Source organism: Perca flavescens, chromosome 15 (genome assembly GCF_004354835.1).
Source record: "Perca flavescens isolate YP-PL-M2 chromosome 15, PFLA_1.0, whole genome shotgun sequence".
Classification (NCBI taxonomy): domain Eukaryota; kingdom Metazoa; phylum Chordata; class Actinopteri; order Perciformes; family Percidae; genus Perca; species Perca flavescens.
In genome coordinates, this window is record NC_041345.1 from 30,586,988 (window position 1) to 30,599,487 (window position 12,500).

At 43.0% G+C, this 12,500-nt stretch overlaps 1 protein-coding gene across 2 annotated transcripts in view; it reads right to left on the reverse strand.

Moving 5' to 3' along the window:
* The window catches only part of sgf29 (SAGA complex associated factor 29), a 23,144-nt gene that overhangs the window by 2,181 nt on the left and 8,463 nt on the right, over nt 1-12,500 (reverse strand). For both annotated transcript variants that reach the window (XM_028598997.1, XM_028598998.1), the window contains exons 6-9: nt 12,396-12,500; nt 11,683-11,829; nt 9,458-9,493; nt 8,887-9,049 (exon numbers count right to left, since the gene is read on the reverse strand). The exon at nt 12,396-12,500 is cut by the window's right edge and continues 25 nt beyond it. In XM_028598997.1, the coding sequence (XP_028454798.1) occupies nt 8,887-9,049; nt 9,458-9,493; nt 11,683-11,829; nt 12,396-12,500 (451 nt within the window). The remainder of the gene's footprint in view (nt 1-8,886; nt 9,050-9,457; nt 9,494-11,682; nt 11,830-12,395) is intronic.

A 12,500-nucleotide genomic window follows, 5' to 3' on the forward strand; every position in this document is an offset into this window, starting at 1 on the left:
AGTCTTTATGAACAATGGAAAGGGCTAATCAGAACATCCAGAGAAAGTCTGAAGACTGACTTATCAGAGCACAAGTTGTGTGAAATGGCAGACGAGATTGAAAAGGGCTTGAACAACATGATGAAGGTGTACAGTGAAATAAGGGAACGTGCTATGCCATCCCCTGACACAAGACGTAAAATGGACTCTTGTGAAGCAGTAACTAAGGACATTATGAAAATCCTTAATGAACGTATAACAGCAATCGATGGTGATTTTGAAGCAGATAGAGAAAGGCAACGCCTTCATCAGCTACTGTCACACCAGTACGCCCACTCCATCTACGGTACCGCCTCTCAGTCTAGCGTTTGTAAGCAGTCTGACACGTCAAGCATCGCAGCCAAAAGGATTGATGCAGCTGCGGAGTTGGCTGCAAAGGAAGCAGAATATAAAATCGTGCAGGAGGAAATTAAACAAAAGGAAAAAATTAAAGATATAGAATCTGAACTTGAGCGCTTAAGGGCAGAAAGGGAAATGCAAGCTGCTCGCGCAAAACTTGAGATCTACGACAGAGAAATGAACATGGATATGGATCATCAGCAAATAAATCCTAACAATTTGACTCTCTCTGTTGACCATCAGTCTATTCATGAAGCACTAGTTCCCACTAGTGGTTTACCTCCATTAATGCCACGAAACAATGTGTCTATCCATATGTCAAATCACACTGTGAACAATCCAAACCCTCAAGTCGTCACTCCAGCACCTCCCACGGACATTTCCCAATTGGCCCAAGCAATTCAAAACAGTATAGCCATAAACAGAATCCCAGTGCCAATGCCCACAGTGTTCAGCGGAGATCCAATTAATTGCATTGAATGGAAAGCTTCATTCTCTTCACTTGTAGATTGCAAAGGGATCTCACCTGCTGATAAGCTTCACTTGCTCAAAAGGTACGTCACAGGCCCAGCACAAAAATGTCTTGAAGGCACGTTCTATCGCAGTGACAAAGAGGCATACAAGGATGCATGGCAGAAGCTTGAGCAACGTTATGGAACGCCTTTTGTTGTGCAAAGAGCTTTCAGAGACAAACTGGCAAAATGGCCTAAAACAAGCTCAAAGGATGCAGAAGGATTAAGGACCTTTTCAGACTTTCTAAATGCATGTCTCCAAGCCACACCATATGTAAAAGGCCTAGAAATACTAAGTGACGGCAAGGAAAATCAAAAATTGCTGCAGAAAGTTCCCGATTGGCTGGCAGCCCGTTGGAATCGCCAGGTCACAGTTACACTTATGGGCTGCAAGGATTTTCCCTCTTTTAATGACTTTGCAGAATTCGTGGCAGTCGAGGCATACGAGAAAAGGACCACAAAGGACTTTAAACCAAACAGATCCACTCAAGACTTCACAACAGAAACCAGAGTACAAAACAACAAGGCAGGGACAAGCAACACAAAATTAAAGGTACCCTGCATGTTTTGCAAAGATGAAAAACACCAGTTGTCAAAGTGCCCTAACTTTTCAGATCTGCACTTAGAAGAGAAGCGCACATATGTTAAGGACAATAAACTGTGCTATGGATGCCTAAAAGGGGGCCATAACGCCAAAGATTGTTGTCATTGCCACACTTGTGACATTTGCAAAGGAAGGCATCCCACTTGTCTGCACAATGACAATCACAAGGCATATGAAAGGTCACGAAGCTCTGACAACACCGCTCCAAGCACTCCAAATGAAAACACGTCAGTCACAGCTCTCAACGTTACTAAGGTGGGCCAGTCTAGTAGCACATCTATGATTGTTCCTGTATGGGTGTCCACAGTTCAGAGCCCGTCTAAAGAGCAATTAGTTTAAGCACTATTAGACACACAAAGTGACAGCACATTTGTCTGTGAAGAAGTAAGTAACCAGCTACAAGCAGACACTCACCCTGTAAAGTTAAAACTAACTACCATGCTGGGTGTTCACTCCATTGTTAAGAGTAACAGAGTATCTGGATTGCGTGTGAGAGGATATGACTCAGACATTCGCATCGACCTACCCCCTTCATATACCAAGGACTTTATTCCAGTTAACTATGACAACATACCCACTAGTGACACAGCGAAACAATGGCCCCACCTGACAGAAATTGCTGATAATATGCCACCTCTTCTGAGTTGTGATGTTGGACTCCTTATCGGATTTAACTGTCCCAGAACTTTAGCTCCAAGTTCTACTAGGAGAGGGTGAGGAGCCATATGCAATCCGCACAGACCTAGGGTGGAGTATCGTTGGAGGCTCCACACCAGTGCTCAATGAAACTCAGTCAAGTTTGTGTCATAGTCACAATAAAGGAATTACCCCGTGTAACTCCCATGGACGTGATTAGTGTGCTAGAGTCAGATTTTAAGGACACAAAAGCCAGTGACAAAACGGTCTCACAAGAGGATCTCATCTTTTTGGACAAGCTTAAGGAGGGAATAAGGAAAAACGAACAAGGACACTGTGAGATGCCTCTGCCATTCAGACAAAGGCCACACTTACCCAACAACAGAAGGCTTGCTGAAATCAGACTAACACTTAAAGCGAAAGTTCAACAAAGACGAAAAGTACAAAAGAGACTATATAACTTACATGAAAGACATTACTGAGAGGGGTGACGTCGAAGAAGTACACAATGAAGGAAAACAAGGTGAACAATGGTACATCCCCCATCACGGGATTTATCACCCCAAAAAGCTCACTAAACTTCATGTTGTCTTCGATTGTTCAGCCAAACACAAGGGTACGAGTCTAAACGAACATCTTCTCCAAGGGCCAGACCTGATTAACAATCTAAGAGGCATTCTTCTGCGGTTCAGACAACATTCTATTGCTCTAATGTGCGACATAGAGAAGATGTTCCACCAGTTCCACGTCCAGCGGTGCGACAGAGATTACCTGAGTTTTCTGTGGTGGAAAAACGGCAACACAGATACACAGCCACAAGTATACAGAATGAAGGTACATCTTTTCGGTGCGACATCATTCCCAGGCTGTGCAAATTACGGACTAAAGTATTTGGCTAAAGAATACTGGCACACGCACCCTGTAGGATCTGAGTTCATGGAAAAGGACTTCTATGTGGATGATGGAGTTACAAGCACAGACACAGTTGAAAAGGCAATACAGCTCGCAAAAGAGGCCACAGAGATATGCAAGCAAGGAGGGCTCCGTCTGCACAAATTTATCTCAAATAGCCCCGTTGTTCTACAAAGCATCCCCCCATCTGAATGGGCAGTAGAGACAAAAACAAAGGACTTAACGTTCAAAGACATGCCACAAGAAAGGGCCTTAGGCGTCCAATGGAACGTTGAGAGGGACTGTTTCCGATTTGACAACACTTTAAAAGACCAACCAGCAACACGTCGAGGTATCTTATCCACTGTTGCATCCATCTATGACCCCCTTGGCTTCCTGGCGCCATATGTGCTTCATGGAAAATGGATTCTGCAGGAAATGTGTCACCAAGACATCAACTGGGATGACTCCCTGCCAGAAGCACTGAGGCCAAGGTGGGAGAGCTGGCAATGTGACTTTGCCAACTTAGACAAGGTAAACATAAGTTGTTGTTACCTTCCTGTTAGTTTTGGAGAGCTTAAAGAAATAGAGTTGCACCACTTTTCAGACGCAAGCACGAGTGGTTATGGACAATGCACCTATTTGAGAGCCAAAAACATTAAAGAAGAAATTCACTGTTCACTGGTAATAGCCAAAGCCCGTGTTTCTCCTACCAAGCTGACTACAATCCCCAGACTCGAGCTAACTGCAGCTGTAGTTTCAGTCTCAGTTAGTAATATGTTGAGAGATGAACTCAGCTACGCTCAAATCAAAGAGTATTTCTGGACTGATTCAGAGGTGGTTCTGGGCTACATAAACAATGAGGCGCGTTGTTTCCATACCTTTGTAGCAAATAGAGTCCAAAAGATTTGCCTAAGTACAAATCCTCAGCAATGGTTTTATGTGCCATCTGAAGAGAACCCAGCTGATAGTGCATCTACGGGTAAATCGGTCACTGAGCTTCTCTCATCCAACTGGTTCACCGGCCCCTCCTTTCTCTGGGAGAGAGACCTACCCACAACACAAAGTGTAGAGCTGGAACCGTCTCTTGGAGATCCAGAATTCAGAAAAACAAGGACAATGTTAACCAAAGTTACAGAGACATTCAGCCTTGCAGAACGTTTATCCAAGTTCTCGTCATGGTCCAAAGCAGTCAAAGCTATTGCACGTCTCATAAGAAGGGCCAAGAAAGTCAAATCAGATGCACCGGCTACAGTGTGTGAACAAGAAAGTGCAGTACACGTCATCATTCAGGATGTACAAAAACAAACATATGGAAAAGAGATAAAATTGTTAAGCAAAGGCAACCAGCTCCCACATCACAACAAACTGTTCCACTTAGACATTTTCAAGGACACGGACGGTCTCATCAAGGTCGGAGGGAGACTTTCATCTATCAAAGACTCTTTCAAACACCCTATTGTGATTACAAAGGAACATCATGTGACCAAACTCATAATAGCTCACTGTCATGACAAAGTAAAACACCAAGGAACAGGCTTCACCATAAATGAAATCCGATCCAGTGGCTACTGGATCCCAGGGATTAGCAGAACCGTTGCTTCCTTCCTCCGCCAGTGTGTCATCTGCCGCAGACTCCGCAAAGCTCCGGAGGGTCAGAGAATGAGCGACTTACCTGCAGAACGCTTAGAGCCCTTCACATACTGCGGTATGGACTCTTTTGGCCCTTTTATAACTACAGAAGGCCAAAAACAACATAAACGGTACGGGCTTTTATTCACTTGCTTTTGCTCCCGCGCCATTCACATTGAGCTATTAGAGGACTTATCCACGGACACATTCATTAATGCATTAAGGTATTTCATTTCTATCAGAGGTGCAGTTCGCCAAATTCAGTGTGATCAGGGAACAAACTTTGTTGGCGCAAAAAATGAGTTTAAAGCTGCCCTACGTGAATTGGACACCCAAAGACTGAGTACTTATCCGTCCCAAAAACAATGTGACTTTGTGTTGAATGCACCTCACTCCAGTCACGCAGATGGAGTGTGAGAACGCCAGATAAAAACACTTAGAAGTGTATTGAATACTACTCTGTCACTTGCACATGGCAGACTTAATGATGCTTCATTAAGGACCTTATTCTACGAAGCTATGGCCATAGTCAATAGTCGCCCATTGACTGTAGACAACCTTAACAACCCTGACAGCTTGGAACCACTTACCCCTAACCACTTGCTCCACATGAAATCCATCACAACACTGCCCCCACCTGGTGCTTTCCCAAAAGAGGACCTCTATGGAGCAAAGAGATGGCGTCGTGTGCAGTTTTTGACTGAGCAGTTCTGGTGCAGGTGGAGGCGTGAGTATCTGCACAACATTATGGCCAGGCAGCGCTGGCACTCACCAAAAAGGAATCTAAAAGTAGGTGATGTTGTGTTGGACATTGATGAACTGTCGCCCAGAGGTGAATGGAAACTTGCCAGAGTCCTGGAGACTGTTAGCGACAAGGACGGACTTGTGAGAAGAGTGAAAATCTCCTTTGGAGATAAGAGATTGAATAACAAAGGTCAACGCAGTAATAAGCTCCCTATTGTAGAGCGTCCTGTGCAAAAGCTAATTCTGATATTAGAATGTTCATAAGCTAATTAAGAGGAATGGTTAATTCATGTTGAAAATTCTTCGTTGTTGTTATACTGATATAACAGACACTCATAATTTGGTGGGAGTGTAAATAACCATATGTATATTTTGTTACAAAATATAGTGACTTTATAGTCTTTTATTTGAAATTTTTGTATTGAAATGGACTTCCGGTCTAAAGCTATGCGCCTTTTGTTTTGCTTTGGAAGCACACACGTCTGGCTAACGCAGTTCATAGCAATACCTTCGACACGGAGCCCAGGGTAAACGACAAATTCATACTTGCAGCCCTTCCGAAGAGGCAAAAGGTTTGTTTATTCAGTTGAGAATGAGCATTTTGCCTGTTAATGTTTGTTTTGCACAAACGTAAGACAGCATGTGATTATGAACAATGTTAACTGATCGGTTATATGTTTTGTATACATTTCAGCTCTTACGTTGGCGACATGGTGAACGGATTATGGTTCATAAGGAATTAAACATCATGAAACCATCAGTAAAAGTCTCATCTCTGTTCGGGGGGCATGCTACATTATTTATCAGAACTGTAATATATTTTGAGGTTCCTCTGCTTTGTGTATTGACAATACATAGACAAGTTTATTTTTAAACTGCATTATCATATTTTAGTGAGGACTCATAAATAACTACAAATAATGTTGGGAAATCGGTTTGTGTTGTTGCATGTTTCTGGATTTAAAAAAAAAGTATATATATATATCGGCCGATGTATCGAAATATCGGATTTTTAAATTACTAAATATTTGTATCGATATCGGCCTTAAAAATCCTTTATCGGTCGGGCTCTAATTCAGACTGAAAGCTTCTGGGCATGATGGAATCCAACAAACAAGAATTCAGGGGATTTATATTCTGGATGTCACCGAGCTTCTTCTGTCCACTCGGTCGTCTTAACAGACTGTAGATCTGCAGCGGTGGAATGTAACTAAGTACATTTACTCCAATACTGTCCTTCAGTCCAAATGTTGAGGTAGTTGTACTTTACTTGAGTCTTTTCTTTTCATGCCACTTTCTACTTCTACTACTATAAATTTTATTTATAGTATCAAATCATAACAAGAGTTATCTCGAGACACTTAACAGATAGAGTAGGTCTAGACCACACTATAATTTACAAAGCCCCAACAATTCCAACAATTACAGTTATTCCCTCGAGAGCAAGCAGTGCGACAGTTACTAGTTACTTTAGTTACTCCGCTACATTAATCGGTTACAATTTTAGTTACTCCGCTACATTGATCTGTTACAGCTTTAGTTACTCCACTACATTCATCTGTAACAGCTTTAGTTACTAGTTTTCTTTTTTTAATAGATTTCTGTACACAAAACACATGTAGTTGATCAAATCTGCTGTTTTATTCTAAAGGTTTTGATCCTTTACCCTTAAACTTAAACACTTAAAATGGGAGGCTGTTTCTTTACTTAAAATACTTTAACTACATTTTCCTGATGATACTTACAGACTTTTACTGATGTAACATTTTCACTGCAGGACTTTAACTTGTAACAGAGTATTTTTACAGTGTGGTATTAGTAATTTTACAAGAAAATCGGCAGTTGCCCTAGTTTTTGCGGTGTGTCACGAACTGTCGTCACGTGTCAGCTTCCGTCTGCCTTTTGGGCAAACGCTGTTAAATTGTAGGTATCACGGGTATATCTAATGGCCGCCTGCCTGGATGGGAGAGGTCTTTCCCCTTATGCAGGCACAGAACATACGTGGCAGTTGGCCGTCAGCTTTACTCTTTGGGGTGTGCTTAAGTGCATTTTTTTGGCCAAGACAAAGGCGGCGTGAGGCGACGCCACAGTTGGCCTTGTTGTTTTTCAGGAAATGTCTTGTAGACAGACGGAGCCCCGAGGGGACACTACTTACAAATCTTGCTAGCTTTTCCACATTACCAACCCTGCCTTTAACATAAATACTGGGCTCCTCCAAACGTTTGGGACGTTAAGGACATAATGTTCTGATAACTTTGCCGCAGAGCCTTTTCTATTTTTATGCTGGCATGGAGAGTTATTTCCTGTCGCAGAACGTACATAGTAGTTGGCCGTCGGCTGACTTCAAGTGCATTTTTTTGGGCCAAAACAAAGACGACGTGAGGTGTCGTAACGCAGGGTTTCTAAAATTTCAAAATCTAAATTTAAAGCCTTAAAAAGGTTGCTCAAGTATTGTGTTCTAGATCTTAAATAATTTTAAATGGGTTTTAATTTCCCTACGTCATGTAACGCCTCTAATGTTCCCCGCAGCGCTTTACTATGTTTCCTTTTTTTTTTTATTCCGTGGTGTTGTAGTTCTTTCTTTGAGACCAACATGCAACTCCTACTGCAGCCAATCAGCTTTCGTGTTATTAGTGCGAGTTTCTTACAGATTGTACCACAGACATAAAACAGATTTTATTCTTCAGCTTTGGGAAAGTGCAAGTTTAGCCATACTTGGCTCGAAAGAAATGGAATTTACGTCTCAGTTGATATTGTGATAAAGGTCTTAAATGTCATTCATAATGGTCTCAAAAAGGTCTTTAAAAGACATACATTTGACTGGGTGAAACCTGCAGAAACCCTGTAATGTCAGCAGTTACGGTTGTTGGAGACGCCCGAGGCCAAATCTGTCATAACCACAGAAAAAATGGGTTTGTCGATTGCATATTCACACAAATTGCAGTGCTTGATTCATTATGAAGTAAACCGAAATAAACTAATCATTCACACCCGGTTAAATATCCTTTAACGTGAATTCTTGGCTTCCACAGACATGCTCCTCAAAACGTTTGGGCTGCACGATATTAGCAAAATGTCTAATTGCAATTATTTAGACTGATATTGCGATTGCGATATGATTCACGATATTGGAGGGAATGATCATTTTTGTATCATTCTCATTTTGATTGAAAAATATGAAGAAAAAGAAAATGATTGAAGTGGGATTTTTTGCGAGGATCTGTACCAAACAAAAGATGTTTTTTTTTTAGTCTGTAGGATAGGATTTGTAGGCTGGGACATCTCTGCAGCACCACAATACTTTATTTTAGAATGATTTGACACATATTTTGCCTTTAACAAATATTGCACCCCCCTCTGCGATTTGGATATTGCACTAGTTCACATTGCGATTAATTGTGCAGCCCTACATTAGACTGTGTTCTGATAACTTGGCCGCAGAGCCTTTTAACCTTTTGCTAAAAGAGAGCAGAGTGCCGAGGGTCTGACCCGGTGTGGTGGCGTGTGGATCAGCGCCCGGTAGAAGCAGGTGGTCTGGGGGTAGAGGGCCAGCACCAGCTGGTCCTTACTGAACAGGGCCTCTGGGTCCGTCTCTGGGTTGGCCTTCCACTGAGGCAGAGGGATGATCCGCCGTCTGCTCAGAGTGTGTCTCCTGATCACACACAAAAACACACTTTTCAGACACAAAAGTTTGGGAAACCAGATTTGGAGTCTGGAATCAGTTGATGAGATCCTCCCTGAGAGACTACTTAAAATGTTTCGTTACATCTGGCTCTTAAATACATTTTTTAGACTTTTCTTTTGAATGAGTACTTATTTAATTGCATCATAGAAAAATAAATTAGGATTTAGGCAATCAGGAGGAGGCATATGTGAAAATAGAGATATTTGTGGTCACAACTTTGTCCTGTTTATCTAGAACAAAAGAATGGGGAACAAGAGAGCAGCGTGGGGGGATTATTGGACATCTTGTGCACATTTAATATTTAGCGGGAAACATTTCTGAGCGCTCTAATAGGACATCCAGAGAAAATAATGATACAGGTAGTAGAGTACTCACTCTTTGCCCTCTTCATCAATGTCGTCCACTTCATACCTGCAGGGAGGCGGAGAAAAGTCTGTGTGAGGGACAAAGTTGTACGGCAGGATATAGTCTGGATTAACGGACTCACATTGTACAGGATAAAGCCTGAAACGGATGTCAGGCTTTGCCCTTCACCTTCCTCTCTCTCCGTGTGTTGCCGTTCTCAAACTCTGGGCTAGCGAGCTACACGCTGAAAATGTTAAGTTTGAAAGGAAATTAGGATGGTGCAACAAGTCAGGCCTAGGGTTGGGTACTGTGTGTGTCGGACCTCTGCTCTCTCTCAATATGCAGAGAGGACAGATAAAGTGAATCGGTCCTTGGTAGTACCGATGTAATTCGGCCGGTACCCAAAAAAGAGCCATTGAGGTTAAACCATGTATCAGCTAATTTAAATAGCTCACATTACTGTATTGTGTCAACAGTTAACGGGTGCAAATGTTTCACTAAACAAGTTCCTTCCTGAGACTATTTAGCAGAGCCACCGTCGCTGCATCCGGAGCTTAGCACCGCCCAAGACCATTGGGATTGGTTTAAACTAGGGATGCACCGAATCCAGATTTTTGAGATTTGGCCAAATACCGAATCCACTGGTTAAGATTCTGCCGAATCCACAACCGAATACCGAATCCTCCTCCCATCCTCAGTCCATGAACACAGTAAACACATTAATGAAGTAAACAGTGACTGTCCTTCCTTTGCCGTACCTGAAGTTTCTGCATTTTGGCTGCTGTCTGTAGGTTCCTTCATGCACAACTCGTATTCTGTCGGATGTTTCATACCAAATGTTGTAACAGCGGGCATGTTGTGCATTGTTTAGGGTCCTTCCCACCACGGGACAAATCGGCATTGCAAATTGAACATGTAGCTGGACTTGAATGGCCTTCTTTTGACTGAAAGTACTGCCAAACAACAATTGTTCTGGTCACCAGTTCCATGTCCACTTTCTCACAACCTACTGCAGGGGTGGCTAACCAGTCCAGCATAAAGAGCAAAAAAAAAAAACGCACCATAGCAAAGAGCCACACAACACATGCACACCCACACTACAACAGCGGCTTACAGTTCTAATGATGTCATAACACAAAGCAGAACAGTTTTATAGGTTTCTTTCTTACCTAGACTGACTCAGTGGGAAACTTGGCAGTCTTTGTTATCCACAAGCCTTTTCAGGTCTGGCTTGCACGCAGTTGTGGCCACTCGAAGCAACTCTTTTTACGTGTGTGAAGAACCGAACGATTCGGTTTTACTTGTTTCAGTGTAGAAAACACTGATTCACAGACATAAGTTGCTGCAAACATTGACATTAGCTTGAGTGCAGCCTGTTTAAAATTGGGATATCTGTCTGTGGGCACTGTTTTCCACAACTCTGTGGTTCCTTCTCGCAACACAGATTTCAGTCTGTCATCCTCACAAAGTTCAATCATCTCCAGCTGGGACGCTGCTTCATTTGTCACTAAAGGGGCTTTCAACCAGTCAGATTCAACAGTGAAAGGGTTAATGAGGAAGGTGATCTGTGGCCGTTTTTCCCTCAAGTTGCAGAATCTGTCCTCAAAACTCTGCTGCAGGTTTTCAAACCACTCAGATAAAAATGTCCTGTGCTCCTCTTCATATTTGCGCTTAGCTTTACTTTTCCCTCCTGACTCTGCCATTATTCACTTACTCACTAGCAGCACCTACCCTGCATTGTCAATACACGATATACAGCTAGCTACGGCAACACCACTTAAACAAACCACAGTTACCGTCCTTACCGACCGATGCGATACGAAACGCGAAAGGGTCCATATATATAAATATATGCACAGTATATTTATTTTTTTCCCGGCGCCCAGCCGCTCAGAAGAGCCTCACAGGAGCAGGCAAAGAGCCGCATGCGGCTCACGATCCGCAGGTTCGCCACCCCTGGCCTACTGCATTGAACGCTACACCTACGTAAACACCTTCCTGTAATCAACGGCGCTTTCATTACGTAGGAACCAGTAGGGTTCGGTTCTGTGGGAAAAAAATTCTACAGTTCGGCAGAAAACGAACCCTGTCAAAAAGCCCAAAATTCGGCCGAATCCAAAGCCGAATACTGGATTCGTTGCATCCCTGGTTTAAAGAAGTGCAAACAACCCTGAGCGTTGGTAAAGTGAATGATTTGAGTACTTGTATAGCTCCGATATGTGTATGTGTTTGAAGTGTGTGATGTTCTCGCTCACTTGTTGGTGGAGTGGTTGTAGCTGACCACCTCCGCCAGGATCCACTGCTCGTCTCCGTCCACCGCCTTCACCCTCGCCGCCACCTTGTCGCCCTGTTTGGCCACGTAGTCGCTGCTGGCGGGGGTCGCCCCGCACAGAGGAGGCGGGCTGATACAGAGAACGATGAGGAGAGGCGCTTTTAGCTGTCGCCAACTAACTAAAAACATCAATAAATTCTGTGTGATGTGTTCCAACTTAATACTTGACCAATGGCTGTAAGCCTATTACTTCAAACATTTAACACTGACTGTTGATCTGTGTCTATCCTACTGTCGACTTTATCCCCTATAATGCCCAGATTTAATGCTGTCTTTTTTAAACTTTATCCTTGCGCTGCTATATAGTTTTTTTTATATTACTATGTCTACATTATTCTCTTATATTGTCCATATTAATGCTGGTCTCTACACTTATTTACACTACCACCATGATACCCCCTCTCATAGAGCACCTTACCATGCATACTGAACCACAGGGTCAGTCCCTGCCCTGTCACTGCAGGCGTCTCATGCTTAAAAATCCCGTATAGTACATTCATGGGGATTTTTTATTTTATCATCCTGTTTATGATGTATGTTGTGTATGATGTCTTGAAGAATCTATCTATCTTTTGGGTTTATTAATCTGGTAACTGTGTGTGTCTGCAGGCTGTTTAGAAGACGAGCGGCAGCTACCTCTCCCCTGGCTTGCCGATCCACAGAGGAAGCGTCATGGCCGACTGCTGGAGGAGCGTCATCAGGACGCCGCGCCTCATGGTCTTCCTGGGAGGGTCGCTGTCG